This window comes from Bubalus kerabau, chromosome 14, assembly GCF_029407905.1.
Source record: "Bubalus kerabau isolate K-KA32 ecotype Philippines breed swamp buffalo chromosome 14, PCC_UOA_SB_1v2, whole genome shotgun sequence".
Classification (NCBI taxonomy): Eukaryota; Metazoa; Chordata; class Mammalia; order Artiodactyla; family Bovidae; genus Bubalus; species Bubalus kerabau.
The window spans coordinates 72,590,990-72,608,406 of record NC_073637.1 but is presented as its reverse complement, the minus strand read 5'-3'; the positions used below and the strand labels follow the sequence as shown (position 1 = coordinate 72,608,406).

The 17,417-nt window shown below is 43.3% G+C and overlaps 1 protein-coding gene across 7 annotated transcripts; it reads left to right on the top strand.

The window, feature by feature from the left end:
- Nucleotides 1–950: 950 nt before the first annotated feature.
- On the top strand, nucleotides 951–9,485 carry PDP1 (pyruvate dehydrogenase phosphatase catalytic subunit 1). Of its 7 annotated transcripts, XM_055546664.1 has the most exons (4): nucleotides 954–1,109; nucleotides 1,911–1,945; nucleotides 4,692–4,828; nucleotides 5,402–9,485. In XM_055546664.1, exon 4 carries the CDS (start codon nucleotides 5,446–5,448, stop codon nucleotides 7,060–7,062), a length of 1,617 nt encoding a protein of 538 aa, XP_055402639.1. In that variant the 5' UTR covers nucleotides 954–1,109; nucleotides 1,911–1,945; nucleotides 4,692–4,828; nucleotides 5,402–5,445; the 3' UTR covers nucleotides 7,063–9,485. The 7 variants fall into 7 exon arrangements, with proteins under 7 accessions (XP_055402637.1, XP_055402635.1, XP_055402639.1 ...); XM_055546660.1 differs by lacking the exon at nucleotides 4,692–4,828 and having other exon boundaries at nucleotides 953–1,109; XM_055546665.1 differs by lacking the exon at nucleotides 1,911–1,945.
- Nucleotides 9,486–17,417: the final 7,932 nt, after the last annotated feature.

Here is a 17,417-nt window from a genome sequence, read left to right as displayed (position 1 = left end):
ACTGATTTCAAAGCCCTTCAGAAAACGTGGTGTGCCTACAATGCGGGAGACACGGGTTCAATCCCTGGGTCGAGAAGATCTCCTGGAGAAGGAAATGGCAGCCCACTCCAGTACTCTTGCCTGGAAAATTCCATGGATGGAGGAGCCTGGTAGGCTAAAGTCCATGGGGTCGCAGAGTCGGACACGACTGAGCGACTTCACTTTCTTTCAGAAAAAGTGAGCACACACACCTACTCGACAGAGTCAATAATTCCTTCATCACAACTTCCTCTGGCTGCTGTTCAGGCCGCCTTTCTCTTGCTGGGCCCTGAGACATGTCCAGAAAACGACAGAAAACATGCTCCAAAGTCAACGCTCCGAAAAGAATCCCATGCACCAGGCCTCAGATACCCCGGGGTCCTCTCATGCCTTGTTATTCCAGGTAGGGCCGTCTCTGGGAATTTAGTTTCCCGTTGGGCAGGGAGCCTCCCCTCGCAGCCCAAATCTACGAAGCTCCAGCCCACCCGTAAGGAGGGAAGGAGGCTCGCCGAGGTGCCGGGGCGTCGTGGAAGCCTGCCTGCGGGAAGCGGCCGTTCACGGGCCCCGCCCGCTCGGGGACGCTCGTGCCGACCCCGGCGCTTCCTCCCTCCCGGCCCTTCCGTCAAGCCCGCGGGCACGCGCAGCCCTCCCTCCACCCGGCTATAGGGGGCGCGGGCGCGGACGCGGTCACGTGAGGCGGGACCGCGGAGCCAATGGGCAGCTCGCGCGGAGTGGACGGGCGTGTCTGACCCTCGTGACGTCACAAAGCGGGCGGGCAGCGCGCGGCTCTTCCGCCCCCACGCGCCGAGCTGCGGCCCGCTCTGCTGCGCCCCGCCCCCTCGCCATGCGCACCCAATGGGAAGGCGGGAAGCGCTCGGACCCGAAAGCGCGGGCGGGGCAGGGCGGGGGCCCGGCGCGGCGTAGGGGGACGGGAGGGGGCGGGGCGGAGTGGGCCGGCCTGGGGCCCGGGGCGGCGCTCCTAGGAGTCGCGGCCGCTTGTGAGGAAGGACCGCCGGGAGGTGCCGCCGCCGCTGCCGCCGCCGCCGCCTCCTCCTCTTGAGAAGAGGCGGCTCCTCCCCCTGCCTTGTCCGGTTCGTATTCCCTCACCCCAGCGCCGAACCGCCCTGTCCGGAATCCTCCTCCGCCCGCCCTAAGTTGTGAGGCGGGCGGCCGGCACGCGTGAGGAGACGAGCCTGGGGGCGCCAGGTGCGCGCTCGAGGGGCGTTGGGGCCGCGGCGAGCGTGACGGCGCCGGGGGACTGCCCGCGGGGCTCCAGGGCCGGGGGGGCGGGCCCGCCTCGCCCGCTGGCCGCGCCCGGGGCGCCGTGAGGGCCGGCGCGAGGGTGGGTCCGAGGCAGGTGCGGCTCAGGTGGCGCGGAGGCGGACTGCCTGAGGATTCCCCCCTCACACGCACACCCTGGGCTCAGGGTGACCCCGCGGGCCGACCCTCGGTTTTCGGGTCGGCGGCCGGCGCAGCGTGGGCGGGCGGAGGATGCTACGCTCCCGTGGGCTCCGTGCCGGGGCTGGATGGACGGGCCGGTCCCGGGGCGCGCCTCCGCCGGCGTCTGGGCCCCCGCCGCCTCCAGCTGTAGCTCCGCGGCTCCCGAGGGGTGGGTTTGTTGGTTAGGTTTCCGCCCTCCTTCCCACCCCCGGTCTTGCGCCTCTGTCCTCTTTCCCCCACCCCACCTCACCTCACCCCACCCCACCCCACCCCACCTCCTAGCCCCATTCACCCGGCTGCAGCGAGACCTCGCCCCTCCTCCGCTCGCGCCTCCCCTGCCGACGCCTCCTCTAACGAGCATCTCTGCCTTGCTTTTCAATGGGCCGGTGCCGCTGTCGCTGCTGCTCTCCGCGCGGGTTGTGGATGTTGTCGGCTCCGTGTTGTGATGACAGGAGAATGTGTGTGTGTCCCGGGCCCAGACGAATTGGTAGGTATTCCCTTAACTACCTAGCGTTGGGTACCCAGGGAGGATGATGACTGATTTTGCGTGTGGATGGTGTTAGGTGGGTTTGTGTGGAATGAAGAGGTGAGGTGGACAAAGGGATCCTGCCCCAGGATAGCAGTTGATTCCTTAAGTGAGTGCCATTTTCAGGTAGGGTACAAAGGAAACTGATCAAACAAGTGTTGACTTGGGGCTTCGGAGTATTCCAAAGGCAGCAGGTTTCTTCATTCATGTAGAGATAACAGGAGCTGTGAAATGGCTAAACGTTGCCCCAAAATGCTGAAAAATCGCAGAGAGTCTTTATGCGGGGTGTTTAATGCAATCGGATTATATAAACTGGGGTTCTGACACATTTAATGATTAGTAAAGCATTTTTTTTTTTTTTTTCCATTTACACCAAAAGCTTTGCAAAGCTAAAGAGCTCTGGAGTCGGGGCAGTAATTGCATTCTCTTAATTAGTTTGTTCTGAGAGTTTATTGATAAAGTGGAATCATTTCCTGGCACAAGCCCTGCAGAGTACATCAGTAAGAATGGATGGATCTCTTTCCTGTTTCTCCTTACAGCTTATTTTTCCTTATTAGTCACTGGCAAAATCTGCCTAAGACTAAGATGTTGTACCTAAGGTGGCCAAGTCGGGATCATGGGATCGGAATTTTTAAGTGAAATAGTGGCCAGAAATAACTTGAAGATTTGACGGTGCTTCAGTTTACCACAACTGTACCTTGCTGCTATACTTACTGCTGCATCAGAGCCCTTTAACTTCGTTAATTTAGCAAGTTGTCAACAAGAGTTTTGATTTCATGGACTTTTGTTGTTGAATCACAGGATATTCAGAAGGATACTCAAGAGTGTTTCGAATGTTCACTTATGGTTTATGAAAGCATTCGAAAGTACATTAACTTCCAGGAGTAACTGGTCTGATAGAGAGAGTATGTCACTTGTACTGGTGGTGAACGAATGCTCTTTAATCACAGAGTAGGTAACTTCCCTAGGAATTTGACTTTGAGAGGCATGTTGGGAATCTCAGTCCATATGCTAAACCCCTGAGTAATTGAAAGATCGAATTAATAAAATTGACTCTCTGCTTTTTTGTTTTTAATCTTGAGAATTTATGCCTGAAGGAAAAATGTATGTTACTTGAGTGCCTGGTGTTTGAATTTATGTATTCAAAGCATCTGCTGCGTGAATCAGTTCTTTTGCCAAAATAGTTCATTTTGCAGTCAATTAGAAAAGCAGGAGGATTGTCAAAACAAAAGAATTTAAGGAAAGTGTGGGTTTCCCGGTCTTGTTATTTCTTGATCAGATGTCAAATAGCCCAATTCTGTTACACATCTGTCTCTCAAACCCCGCCTCCAAACACAAACAGTACTTGGATTCAACCTGCATTCCATACAGAAACACAGGTATTTTTTTTCCTCTAAAATTCTTACATAGTAAAGTAAGCTTAAATGCAGACATATATAAACTTACAGAGAAAATTTATTTTCATGAAAATTGGTATGTTTCCATTTTTAATAATAGAAATAATCTTCATACAAAACATGAAATGAGTCCATGTGCTTTCTGCATACAAACCTAGCAAGAGATACCGTTCGTATCTGAAAGCCAATGTCATGTGGCCCAGCGTTGTAGCACATCTCCTGGCTTAGTCATGTACACTTAACCTTTGGATGACTTTCAGGTATTCAGTTTAAAGTGCTGTTATTTAAGTGGTTATTCTTGATAGATTCCTGTTCTTCTGGAATTTCTGTCTTTCATGACTGCCTTTCAGACGTTATTTAGTTATTGCTCTTATTTCCAAAATTCTATTCATTACCTTCTCTTGCCTAATCTTGTTTTCAATTTTGTAAACAAATTTCTTCTTAAATAGTGCAGTTAAAATAATGGTACATTCTATCACATGCAAAACGGGTTCCATATGACTGGCTTACACAGTGCTTATTACCGAAGCAAACTCAGTGTTTGCTCCCTATATTCCACTTATCATTTTTCTAACTGTTTTTCTAAAGAGGGTATGTGAAAATAATGTAATATATAGCTAATACTCTGATACTTGTAAAAAATTTTCTTAACGTGTTCAACCTTAGGAAGAAATAGTTGATATTAAGGCTCAAGTGATTTTCTATTCCTTATTCCTTTTTGTTTATTGCATTTGTTTCCCTATTTAAGATATTTCTAAAGCCTATTTGTTTATAGGCCAGTTGAATACTTTGAGGCAATACCTCAAGAATTCAGGGGAAATATGTGTTACAAGAGGGATTCTTTTCTTGTATAGATTACCGGGCTTATTGATACATGTTTAGTACATTTTCTAGATAAATGCTCATCAAAATATTTTCAGTGTTCCACTTCCAGATATAAGTGATACGATTTTTCATTTATTCACGAGTATAATGCTCTACCTTTTTAAGCCAAACCGTAGAACATTAGACTACTGTTTCACTGTTTATTAATTTCCAAAGGCAAATAGATAACCATTTTTTAAAATGTAAGAGAATATTTTTCTACGGGTGAATTCTACTTGGGGTCCATAAAAGATGAAGACCATATTTATGTAGCTTTCTTTTACGGCTGATAGGCAGAGGAAAATACTAATAAGTAAATTAAGTTCCAGAACTGAGACCATTTATGTTACTAATAAAGTTTTAGAGCTACTAAAATACTTGGTTTTTTTTAATCACAAAAAATACAGTAAAATTAATGAATAAATGAAAGCTGCCCGCTTTTCCAGGATTATTTGGTGACTTGGTGGCAGACCTGTGTCCCTAAACTTGCCAAATCGGCACAGTGGTCTGGAGAAGCATTGTTTGCAAGACCATCTCCTGGATGCAAGGAGGGCATTTTGGAACTTCTATTTTTATCCATTATGTAAGATTTTTCTTGTACGTGTTAATTATAGTAACATGTATATATTGTACAAATAATTCATGAATACACACAGGTCGAGGCTGCATCCAAACACATTTATGGTGCTATCCAGATGTATCAAATGCTAACCATTGACCATGGCTCTAGAAACAGGATCTTCATAAATGGGAAAAGTCCCTGTGCAATATGGGAGACCCATGGCCTTTTTTAAGGATAAAAAGAAGGGTGATTGGCCAGGTAGACTGCCACTGCATAATGTTATATAACCTTCATCTCCGCTCTTCCCAGCCAGATCTATTGTACATTCTGCCCAGTTTGTGCTGCATAAAGAACTACAAAGAGAAAAGTAAAGCTAGAAGACAGTTTGCCCCTGGCTCCATTAAGTAATCGAGTGCACTTAGCAGAGTATATCCTGTAGAGATAGTACATGGTATATGTGTAAAATATAGTACCTTAGGAGGCACAGGGCACTTGTAAATTCACCTGCTAAATATCTGTTATGAAAGCAAAAATAGATTAAGTAATCTGAATGTAACTTTTTTCTTTGTGCGTACCTGTGAAATTGCTGTCTAGGAATCCCGGTCAGAAGTTCCAGCCTGCCACTGTTCTCTGATGCCATGCCAGCACCAACTCAACTGTTTTTCCCTCTGATTCGTAACTGTGAACTGAGCAGAATCTATGGCACTGCATGTTACTGCCACCACAAACATCTCTGCTGCTCACCCCCTTATATTCCGCAGAGTCACCCGAGATACACACCCCATCCGGCGTACGCTACCTTTTACAGGCCAAAGGAGAGCTGGTGGCAGTACACCCAAGGAAGGAGATACGCTTCCACACCGCAGAAGTTTTACCTCACACCTCCCCAAGTCAATAGCATCCTGAAAGCTAATGAGTACAGTTTCAAAGTGCCAGAATTTGATGGCAAAAATGTAAGTTCTGTCCTTGGATTTGACAGCAATCAGCTGCCGGCAAATGCACCCATTGAGGACCGGAGGAGTGCAGCAACCTGCTTGCAGACCAGAGGGATGCTTTTGGGGGTTTTCGATGGCCACGCAGGCTGTGCTTGCTCCCAGGCAGTTAGTGAAAGACTCTTTTACTATATTGCTGTCTCTTTGTTACCCCACGAGACTTTGCTGGAAATCGAAAATGCCGTGGAGAGCGGTCGAGCCCTGCTGCCCATTCTCCAGTGGCACAAGCACCCCAACGATTACTTCAGTAAGGAGGCGTCCAAGTTATATTTCAACAGCTTGAGGACTTACTGGCAAGAGCTTATTGACCTCAACACTGGGGAGTCGACTGATATTGATGTTAAGGAGGCTTTGATTAATGCTTTTAAGAGGCTTGATAATGACATCTCCTTGGAGGCTCAAGTTGGTGATCCCAATTCTTTCCTCAACTACCTAGTGCTTCGAGTGGCATTTTCTGGGGCCACAGCTTGCGTGGCCCATGTGGATGGCGTTGACCTTCATGTGGCCAACACTGGCGATAGCAGAGCCATGCTGGGGGTGCAGGAAGAGGACGGCTCTTGGTCGGCCGTCACCCTGTCTAATGACCACAACGCTCAGAATGAGAGAGAAGTGGAACGGCTGAAACTGGAGCACCCAAAGAACGAGGCCAAGAGTGTGGTGAAACAGGATCGGCTGCTTGGCTTGCTGATGCCTTTTCGGGCTTTTGGAGACGTCAAGTTCAAATGGAGCATTGACCTTCAGAAGAGAGTGATAGAATCTGGCCCAGACCAGTTGAATGACAATGAATACACCAAGTTCATCCCTCCTAATTATTACACACCTCCTTATCTCACTGCTGAACCAGAAGTAACTTACCACCGATTAAGGCCACAGGATAAATTTCTGGTACTGGCGACTGATGGGCTGTGGGAGACAATGCACAGGCAGGATGTGGTTAGGATTGTGGGTGAGTACCTAACAGGCATGCACCACCAGCAGCCAATAGCCGTTGGTGGCTATAAGGTGACTCTGGGGCAGATGCATGGCCTTTTAACAGAACGGAGAGCTAAGATGTCATCAGTGTTTGAGGACCAGAATGCAGCAACCCACCTTATTCGCCACGCTGTGGGCAACAATGAGTTTGGGGCTGTTGATCATGAGCGCCTCTCCAAAATGCTTAGTCTTCCTGAAGAGCTTGCTCGGATGTACAGAGATGACATTACAATCATTGTAGTTCAGTTCAATTCTCACGTTGTAGGGGCATATCAAAACCAGGAACAGTGAGTGGGTCTTACCAAGGCAATTCTCAAATAGATTTAAAGGGCAGATAGGTTTTTTTTTAAAGATAATACTATAGTAAATATTTCCAGTGGGTCATTCTCAGCATTTCCCTATTTGATACTCTAGTCTGCCAGGTAGTCCAAAGTGACTTTGTAGCAGAGTGGCAGGATCCTGAGAGTCTCATTCTGCTTAGTTCGGACCTCACAGCACCTGCAGTTGAGGCCCACCAGTTCCTTAACTGCAAATGGCTTACGACATTGGCTGCTTTTATCACTCTTGAGAAAATCAGGATGACCTGGCAAACAGGGTTTTGAATAGGCCCAAAGCAGTGAACTTGCTGGGTGTATTCTTTTGGTAAAATGAAGAAACATTACTGTTCACACCTGCAGACCCCTTTCATCACCAAGATTCCAGTGTATATGAGAACATATATTTATTGCATGATTTCCTGGATGTACAACCTGTGCATTATTCATGAACTTTATTTTAACCAAAGGTAGTTTTCAAATCCACTACTTTAAGCCATAAAGGACCGAGAACCAGGCAATCTGAATTTGTCATTGTGTGTGATCATTTGACTTGGAATGCTTCTTAAATGAGAAAACAAACACTAGCCCTTCACCTGATTACCTAATGTAGTTGAAAGATTTTCTATTTTGCCAGGCACTTGAAGACAATAAAGGTGTTTTATCTCCTCTATTGGTGTTAAATAAAGGGAAAAAAAAGTTTAGTTTATATTAATGAAAAGCTTTATTTAGTTTGAAATAAAAGATCCAGAATGAAGAGAAGAGACTGATGTTCAATTATTGTCATCTACAGCCAGCACGTCACTCTTATCATGTAAACCCCTGAAGTGTGGCATGCTTTAAGTGTGTGGTGGGTAGACTGCTGCTGAGAAATCATACTTCTAATCTAGTAGTGGTAAGAATTTTTGTCATGTTTGGAATTTTAAGGATGACATATTAAAAAAATTTACATAATTTGGGGGAATAAAGTTTAAGTATTACCTTCAGGTGTTGAGATGAAGTTTTTTGTTGTTGTTTTTCCCCACTTAGGTGTAGGTCAGTTTAAATAATTGGTTTAAAGATTACTGAATGCTTTAAACATATTGTAGCTTATAAATAGAAATGTTAAGATACATACATAAGAAATTTTTTAAAGTAACTATTGTGCATGCCTGCTGCTTAATGGAACACTTAATAGCATCAAATATTGTTTGCAGCAGTCTCCGTAATTATATGCAGACCCTTCCAACGCTGTATCAAAGTAAATGAAAATAAATATATTCAGATTGGCTTTTGGGGAGCTTATTTGATATGCATCAAATGGCATTGTGTTCCTGTGTTTAATGGTGATTCGTGTACAGCTGTGCATATATTTCATCACTTATTCTAGCATCACTGTTAAAAGAATGGCTATGACTATGTACAATTTTCACATAAGTTTTAATACAGAACATGATCAGTTTTCCCTTGTGTAATTAGTTGAGGGGTGTTTGGGAGTCCTTGCAGATTTCGGTAGAATACTGAACTAGATATTCAAGGACTCTGGACTGTGAACACCGAAGCAAGGTAGAATTGGCTGCAGAATTTATTCCAATTGAAAATAGACTCTGGAAGATTGCCACTTACGAGACCATATAATGTTTGTTTTCTGAGGCCTTTTTTTTTTCCCTCCTTGAGTCACCTTGGAAATTTTCTCCCAGGTGGTATTTTGGAGGGGGAAAAACTATTATACTATATACTTATTTATAAATGTTTTGACAGAGACTTCATTTTTTAACGGAATGTATGTAGAATACAGTAGCAGTTAAAACTCATTTTCAGGCTACTATTTGAACTTCTCTTGAACACCTTTACTAAAGAGTTCCATATTATACTTAGTAAAGTCTCATCTCTATATAGTACAGTATATATAAATTTGGTTTCTTTTGATCATGATCAAGATAGTAATTCTTATTATTACACCAGAAACTTTGTTATTATTACACAAGAAACTTGGTCTGCAGTCTAAAAGCCTGTCGTGTTAAGCCTGTAGTATTAACAGTGTGGAAATGAAAATAATTGGATGTTAGAAATTTGAATGTATTATCACCTAAAAAGTTTTGATTTTATTGTAATTGGTTGTCACTGTGATGTGATATCTAGAATTAAAGAATACATGTAAACTTCCATTGTATTTAGCTTTTCTTAAACATTTTTAATTTATACTTTCTAACGTGTCATTTTCTGTATATAGTCAGTGGCTCATGGTATTTATATGTCCTTAGCTAGTTAAATGTAATGGTGTTATGGTACACAGTACTTGGAGGGAAAAAAAGTCTTACAAAAGATTTATCTGTTTGAAGAAATATGAAAAGTTTATATATTATATAGTGAACAGAAATGCCCACAGTGAATTAAAGCTTCGTATCTGCTTTCTGAATGAACGACCTGTGTTGTTTTTTAATTAATAGATTCATTAGATGCTTTCTATGGTGATAGGTGGAGAAGGCGATGGCACCCCACTCCAGTACTCTTGTTTGGAAAATCCCACGGACAGAGGAGCCTGGTAGGCTGCAGTCCATGAGGTCGCTAAGAGTTGGACGCAACTGAGCGACTTCACTTTCACTTTTCACTTTCATGCATTGGAGAAGGAAATGGCAACCCACTCCAGTGTTCTTGCCTGGAGAATCCCAGGGACGGGGGAGCCTGGTGGGCTGCCGTCTGTGGGGTCACACGGAGTCGGACACGACTGAAGCGACTTAGCAGCAGCAGCAGCAGTGTGGTGATAGGTTATATTTAACTTTAGGATCCTCTAGATAGATAGCACTTTTAAAAAAAACTGGGGTATACTTTACATTCAATAAAATGCACAGATTTTAAATGTGTAATTTGAGATTTGGTAACTACAACCCCAGTAAAGATACAGGACTTTTCCATTACTCCAACAGAAAATTCCCTCATGCCCCCTTCTGGTTAATCCTTCCCCATAGAACTATTCTGACTTCTGTCACAATAGATTAGTGTTACTTGTTCTAGAAATTCATATAAATCATGTAATATTTACTCTTTCATATGTGACTTTTGTTCATTTTTTTTGAGATTCACTTATGTTGAGTGTATTCATAGTCTCCTTACTAACAAGTAGCATTCCATAGTATGAATAGAACAGTTTATCCACTGCTGATGGGCATCATCGGCCCCTTCTCCCCATTAAAAGCTAACTTAGGTTACAAATTCCCAGAGATATTATTTGATTGAAGTGTAGATTTAACATCCAAAACATGATGGATTACAAGCGAGTTTTATGTTTCATACCTTAATGGTAGGACTTTAAAGAAAAAATGCCCTTTAAACAAGCAATGAAAATGAAACTTGGTGAAAAATTTGGAGATTAGAGAGCATTCCTTAGCTAATGACTTCTCTGTATCTTTCCCATTGATAACTTTATTGAGTTAACAGTTCATTAACTGATTGAACCAATGACTATCCTATAAAAAATAGATAAATTATACCTTGGTTTTTCCTGTTTGCTTTTTTTTTTTCTTATTTATCTTTAATTGAAGGATAATTACAATATTGTGTTGGTTTCTGCCATACATCAGCATGGATCAGCCATAGGTATACATATGTCCCCTCCAGTTTTTGATGGTCTTGGCTTATTACTCCCATCAGCCATAGCTAGGATTAGGGATGAGAAAGAAGTGGATTAAATGCTGACTGTTAAATTGGGACTGGAATAATATAACTCATTTGAATATCTCAGCTTTTTTAAAAAATCAATTCTTCCTAGACAAAGATTTCCTGCTCACTAGTCAAACACATGCCTGAATATGGGTTATCGTTAGCTTTGTCTTTGGGTGTAGCAAGAGGGTCTAGACAACTGCTATCCTTAGTCTGTTCATGAACATACTTTAATTCTGACCTTTTTCATTAATAAAACAACTACTATTTACTGTAGCTGAGACCTGGACATGCTGGGTAAATGGTATATAAATAGACTTTGTTACAGTATGAAGGTCACTATTTGTTCCTTTCAGAAATAAACTTTAAAAGCCAAGCTTAATCCTGCTAAATCCAGCCAGCCTGGTTCTTACAACAAAATTTATACTTGGATTGAATCCTAACAGTATACAGTATTGTCTTCTAAATAGCTTTCAACTTTTAAGTCTTCAAAGTAAATGATTATCAAGAAGGATGAAATTCATGCATTTCATGTTCCATTAATAATGATTATTCAATGCATATACTCTAAGGACCACACAATTTAGGCTCAGTAATGTAGCCAATATTTAGGTTCCTAAAACACATACATGTCTGGTTTTAAATTGTTCTAATAATTTTTTTTAACTTTATCTTGTTTGTCCATCAGTGTTTTCAATTAAGGTCAGGGCCTGTGGATTTTGTTTGTCTTTCTGAGCCAACACAATATTGAATAAAAAATGTTCTGCATCCACTTCATTTTACATTAGAGATGTACAATCAATTTTAAAAGAAGCCTAAGTGAACTTTAAGAAGTTCTCTCCTTCATTTGTCAGAAGTTAACATCTCAATCTAGATGCAGAGAAGTAATTTATTCCAGTAATTTCAGTTTTGTTTTATAGGTAAAAACCAATGATTTCTAAAACTTGAACTAGTTCCCTGTTGCAAAGAATATTCAAACGAAAAAATTAAAGTACCAGGGTACAAATAGGCCCATCACGGGTTTAGCCCTCTAGAGGAGAAGGCTTCCTGTGTTCATTGGGAGAGACCTCAAAAAGTCAGTTTTCAAGTGAGTCAATTGAACCCCCAAAGTCAGCTTATTTCCCCCAGTAAAACTTCGCTGAATGGTCCCCATATAACCCTTGTCCCCTCCCTCAGCTCCTTTTACACAGGTTGGGAGAAGTATTCCTTTGAGGACCTGCCAAGCACTTTAGCAGCTATTTGGAAGTACCTGGCACCTGGTTCCAAAATAACAGTATTTCATGTTGGTTCAACTTCATACTCTGAGGGGGGTTTAAGACTGTCTTAGAGTCACACCTCTCTGCTTGTCTAAGCTATACCCAGGTCACTGGCTCACTCTCTGTCTTCAGCACAGAGTCAACGAAACTGAACAGTCAGACTTAACTACAGTGCACGGAGGTTCCTGGAGAAGGAAATGACAACCCACTCCAGTATTCTTGCCTGGAAAATCCCATGGACAGAGGAGCCTGGCCATGTTGCAAAGAGGTGGACACGACTGAAGTGCCTTAGCATGCACGGGTGTAAGGAGGTTAGTCATCACATTCAGCCCTTTAGAAACCTCAAACCTGGAGTGCAGAGCCACACCAAGCAGCCAAGAAGAGTCAAAGAACCAAAGATTTTTATCTCACCTGTGGTGATTTAATCAGTCTATCTCCTTAAACAATAAGACCGATTTGATTGGCTGGTAGTGTTGACTGAGAGGTCAGCCTTCAAGCATGAAAACTGAGAAGAGTGGGAAATGTGAAACAAGATCTAAGGGGAAAAAAGGAAAGGTGAGGAAAGAGAGGGGTGTGATCAGAGGCAGTAAAGGGGGCAGGGAGCATCAGGTCCTCTGACACCTTGGACCAGTGACAGGGACAAAAACAAAACGGAAAAGACAGCAGGCAGCCGAATAGTGGTGAGGTAAGGGAGTTTAAAAGACATTTTTAAGCCCTTACGAAATCATGGATTTTATGCTTGGGCTGCAGCAGTTGGAGTACAAAGCAGTTTCCATTAGCATGACTATTTCGTCTTGGCTCATTAGATAAGAGGAACAAAGGAAAGTCTTAGGCCATATGTAAAGGGATCTGTGGTGCCCAGATGGACAGATTTCTCAAAAGAACTTTGCTCAGAAATTATTTTTTCTTGCTCTAAATCTGGGGACAGGTTAAACAGCCTACATTTCACCTGATGAAAACAGAAACTAGATCATTAAAGCTCTGGTGTCAGCAGATCCAGAGAGAGTGCGTTACTAAACCAAGCCTCACGACTTGCTTAGAGGGACAAAGATGGCTTCAGGTATAACCAGAAAGTCCAGTGACCTTGAAGCCTTGGTGATACTATCAATAACCACAATCACTCTTTGTGGGGTAATTGCTATGTGCCAGGTCCTGTGGAAAGTATACTGTATATTTTCTCATTTAATCCCGTGCTGCTAGTCTCGTCTGGTTGTTCAGCCCCTTCACTAAACCCTCTGTGCCCTGCTCTGCGCTTGGAAGCCCTGCTCTCCAGCTGCACCTGTCAGGCTCTCTTGTCTCCTAATTCCCATTCCATTCAGCCCATAGGTAGCACCCGCGGGTGAGATGAGAGAGACACTGGGAAATGTCTTCCTTGTTCTCTCCACGCTTCAGGCTGCACCCCCAGCTTTAGCTGCACCTGTCCACTCTACAGCACCTCTTCCACAATTCTGGTTCTCGGTGGGCTCTTCCTCCCTTTCGCCTTTCAGCTTTAGGGATGCTAATGGCTTCCTACTGCTGCTCGTCTCCGGGTGCCTCAACAACCCTTGTTTGTACCCTCATCCTTGCTCACACCTCTGTGAGTAATCCATTCATTTGAACAACGTAACATGAAATCAGTTTCCTGCCGGGACCTGACCAATGTGATCCTTAAACTGAAGTATTATTTCCCCTATTTTACCCAACACAAAGAGGTGAGATAGCTCATTCCTCATCACCCAGCGAACAAAGCCGTATGTGGATATTCCAAAGTTCTGTACGTTTAATACCCACATCACACTGCCTGGTCTCTCCAAATAACCAGGATGATCCCTTTGGAACTGAGAAGACTTGAGGGCTGTCAAATGGCCAATAGCCAAGTAAGCCCTTGGAAAGCAGAGACAAAGATGCTCAGAAGCAGCAGCAAACACCCGTGTAATCGAGCAGTTAGTCTAACATGTAGAGGAATGGAGCCACCCACGGCGTGTGCCAAATGGGGAAAGAATCAGCCATGCATGGTGGTGTCCAAGTATGCAGTTCCTCAGCTCCCCAGTTCACTTGTTGAAATCTCCATGGTGAGAGGTGAGGTAGAAAGATACAAGCCACAGAGAAAGCCTTAGGTGTATATACATTTGAGCCTTGAACGAGGAGGGGACAGGGGCCCCAAACCTCCAAGCATGGTACAAAATCCAGTATAAGTTATAGTCAGCCCTTTATAGTCTCAGTTCACCCGAATCTACCGTTCCTCTGTATCTGTGATTCCACGTCTACAGATTCAACCGACCATAGATCAAGTAGCACTGTATTATTTACTACAGAAAAAAATCCACATATAAGTGGACTTGGGAAGTTCAAACCCTTGTTGTTCAAGGGTCAGCTGTACACAGTGGCTGCAGCATCCTTGCAGCTAGCATACACTTAGAGAAAGAACTACCAGAGACGGTAAAGACTAGCTGAGCAAAGCATGGGATGTTAGAGGTAGTTGGGGCAGGACTGGGAGAAAGAAGTACAACCGAGGTGAGCCATAGCCATAGCCAGGCTGAAATCTGGCTTCCAGCCACTCAGGTGGGAGACTTGACTAATTCTAGCTGAGAAAGGGCTGGTAGTTAGGTAAGAGACATCTGTGTGATTTACATATTGCCATTAGTCTTTCATGTCTGTGCTCACATTTAATAAACTGATATGTTTAATTCAAACAATGTTTTGTTTCTCTCGATTCTTTGGTTACGGTAGTGCATGACCACTGAGCTCGACCTAGGTATGAGGTAACTTGACACTGAACTTGAGTGACCTAACCAGTCACCCATCAAAGTCTTGGAACATTATAGCTGGATTGAACTGCCAGTTCAGTTAGTTCAGTCCAACCTAGAAAGTGTTTATTGGACTTGTTCATTGTTTGGAGAAGATAAGCCCCACCCTACATAGGTTGGAAGGTGTCCAGAATGCTACAGGGGAAGAGTGGAGGGTAATTTAAATAGCTTCCAGAAAGAAAAAAGTGGCTGGGCCAAAGAGGAAATGATGCTTAGGTGTGGATGTGTCTGGTGGTGAAAGTAAAGTTTGATGCTGTAAAGAACAATATTGTGTAGGAACCTGGAATGTTGGCCATGTCAAGCAAGAGATGGCAAGAGTGACCATCAACATTTTAGGAAGTAGTGAACTAAAAGATGGGAATGGGCAAATTTAATTCAGATGACCATTATATTTATTATTGAGGGCAAGAACCCCTTGGAAGAAATGGAGTAGCTCTCATAGTGAACAAAGAAGTCCAAAATGCAGTGCCTGGGTGCAATCTCAAAAACAACAGAATGATCTGTTTGTTTCCAAGGCAAACCAATCAACATTAGAGTAATCCAAGTCTATGTCCCAATCATTGATACTGAAGAAGCTGAAGCTGACAAGTTCTATGAGGACCCACAGACCTTCCAGATCTAATACCAAAAGAAGATGTTCTTTTCATGCTAGGGGATTGGAATGCAAAATTAGGCAGTCAAAAGATAGCTGGAGTAACAGGCAAGTTTGGCCTTGGAGTACAAAATGAAGCAGGGCAAAGGCTAACAGTTTTACTAAGAGAAAATGCTGGTCATAGCAAACGCCCTTTTCCAACAAAACAAGAGAGAACTCTACACATGGACATCATCAAATGGTCAATGCTGACATTGGATTGATTATATTCTTTGCAGCCAAAGATGGAGAAGCTCTATAGTGAGCAAAAATAAGACTGGGAGCTGACTGTGGCTCAGATCATGAACTCCTTATTTCAAAATTCAGGCTTAAACTGAAGAAAGTAGAGAAAATCCCTAGGCCATTTAGGTATGACCTAAATCAAATCCCTTATGATTATTCGTCACAGTGAAAGTGATGTATAGACTCAAAGGGTTAGATCTGGTAGACAAAGTGCCTGAAGAACTACGGATGGATGTTCGTAACACTGTACAGGAGGCAGTGACCAAAACCATCCCAAAGAAAAAGAAATGCAAGAAGGCAAAGTGGTTGTCTGAGGAGGCTTTATAAATAGCTGAGGAAAAAAGAGAAGTGAAAGGCAAGAGAGAAAGGGAAAGATATACCCAACTGAATGCAGAGTTCCAGAGAATAGCAAGGAGAGATAAGAAAGCCTTCTTAAGTAAGCAATGCAAAGAAATAGAGGAAAAGAATAGAATGGGAAAGACTAGAGATCTCTTCAAGAAAATTAGAGATGCCAAGAGAACATTTCATGCGAAGATGAGCACAGTGAAGGACAGAAAGAGTTTTGACCTAACAGAAGCAGAACGTGTAAAGATGAGGTGGCAAGAAAACACAGAAGAACTATACAAAAGAGGTCTTAATGACCTGGATAATCATGATGGTGTGGCCACTCACCTAGAGCCAGGCATCCTGGAGTGTGAAGTCAAGTGGGCCTTACGAAGCATTACTATGAACAAAGCTAGTGGAGGTGACTAAATTCCAGATGAGCTATTTCAAATCCTGAAAGATGATGCTGTGAAAGTGCTACACTCAATATGTCAGCACATTTGGAAAACTCAGCAGTGGCCACAGGACTGGAAAAGGTCAATTTTCATTCCAGTCCCTAAGAAAGGCAATGCCAAAGAATGCTCAAACTACCACACAATTGCACTCATCTCACATGCTAGTAAAGTAATACTCAAAATTCTCCAAGCCAGGCTTCAGCAATATGTGAACTGTGAATGTCCAGATGTTCAAGCTGGTTTTAGAAAAGGCAGAGGAACCAGAGATCAAATTGCCAACATCTGCTAGATCATCAAAAAAGCAAGAGAGTTCCAGAAAGCATCTATTTCTGCTTTATTGACTATGCCAAAGCCTTTGACTGTGTGGATCACAATAAACTGTGGAAAATTCTGAAAGAGATGGTATTCTGTAGAATACCAGACCACCTGACCTGCCTCTTGAGAAACCTATATGCAGGTCAGGAAGCAACAGTTAGAACTGGACATGGAACAACAGACTGGTTCCAAATAGGAAAAGGAGTACGTCAAGGCTGTATATTGTCACCCTGCTTATTTAACTTCTATGCAGAGTACATCATGAGAAACGCTGGACTGGAAGAAACACAAGCTGGAATCAAGATTCCCGGGAGAAATATCAATAACCTCAGATATGCAGATGACACCACCCTTATGGCAGAAAGTGAAGAAGAACTAAAGAGCCTCTTGATGAAAGTGAAAAAGGAGAGTGAAAAAGTTGGCTTAAAGCTCAACATTCAGAAAATGAAGATCATGGCATCCGGTCCCATCACTTCATGGGAAATAGATGGGGAAACAGTGTCAGACTTTATTTTTCTGGGCTCCAAAATCACTGCAGATGGTGATTGCAGCCATGAAATTAAAAGACCCTTACCCCTTGGAAGGAAAGTTATGACCAACCTAGATAGCATATTCAAAAGCAGAGACATTACTTTGCCAGCAAAGGTCAGTCTAGTCAAGGCTATGGTTTTCCAGTGGTCATG

Excerpts from the sequence above, each read along its gene's own strand:
- PDP1 (XM_055546659.1), top strand. The coding sequence starts at position 3,264 with ATGTCAAATAGCCCAATTCTGTTACACATCTGTCTCTCAAACCCCGCC. Across the intron at positions 3,364-5,401 it reads CATTCCATACAGAAACACAG|GAATCCCGGTCAGAAGTTCC; the intron begins GTATTTTTTTTC and ends ATTGCTGTCTAG.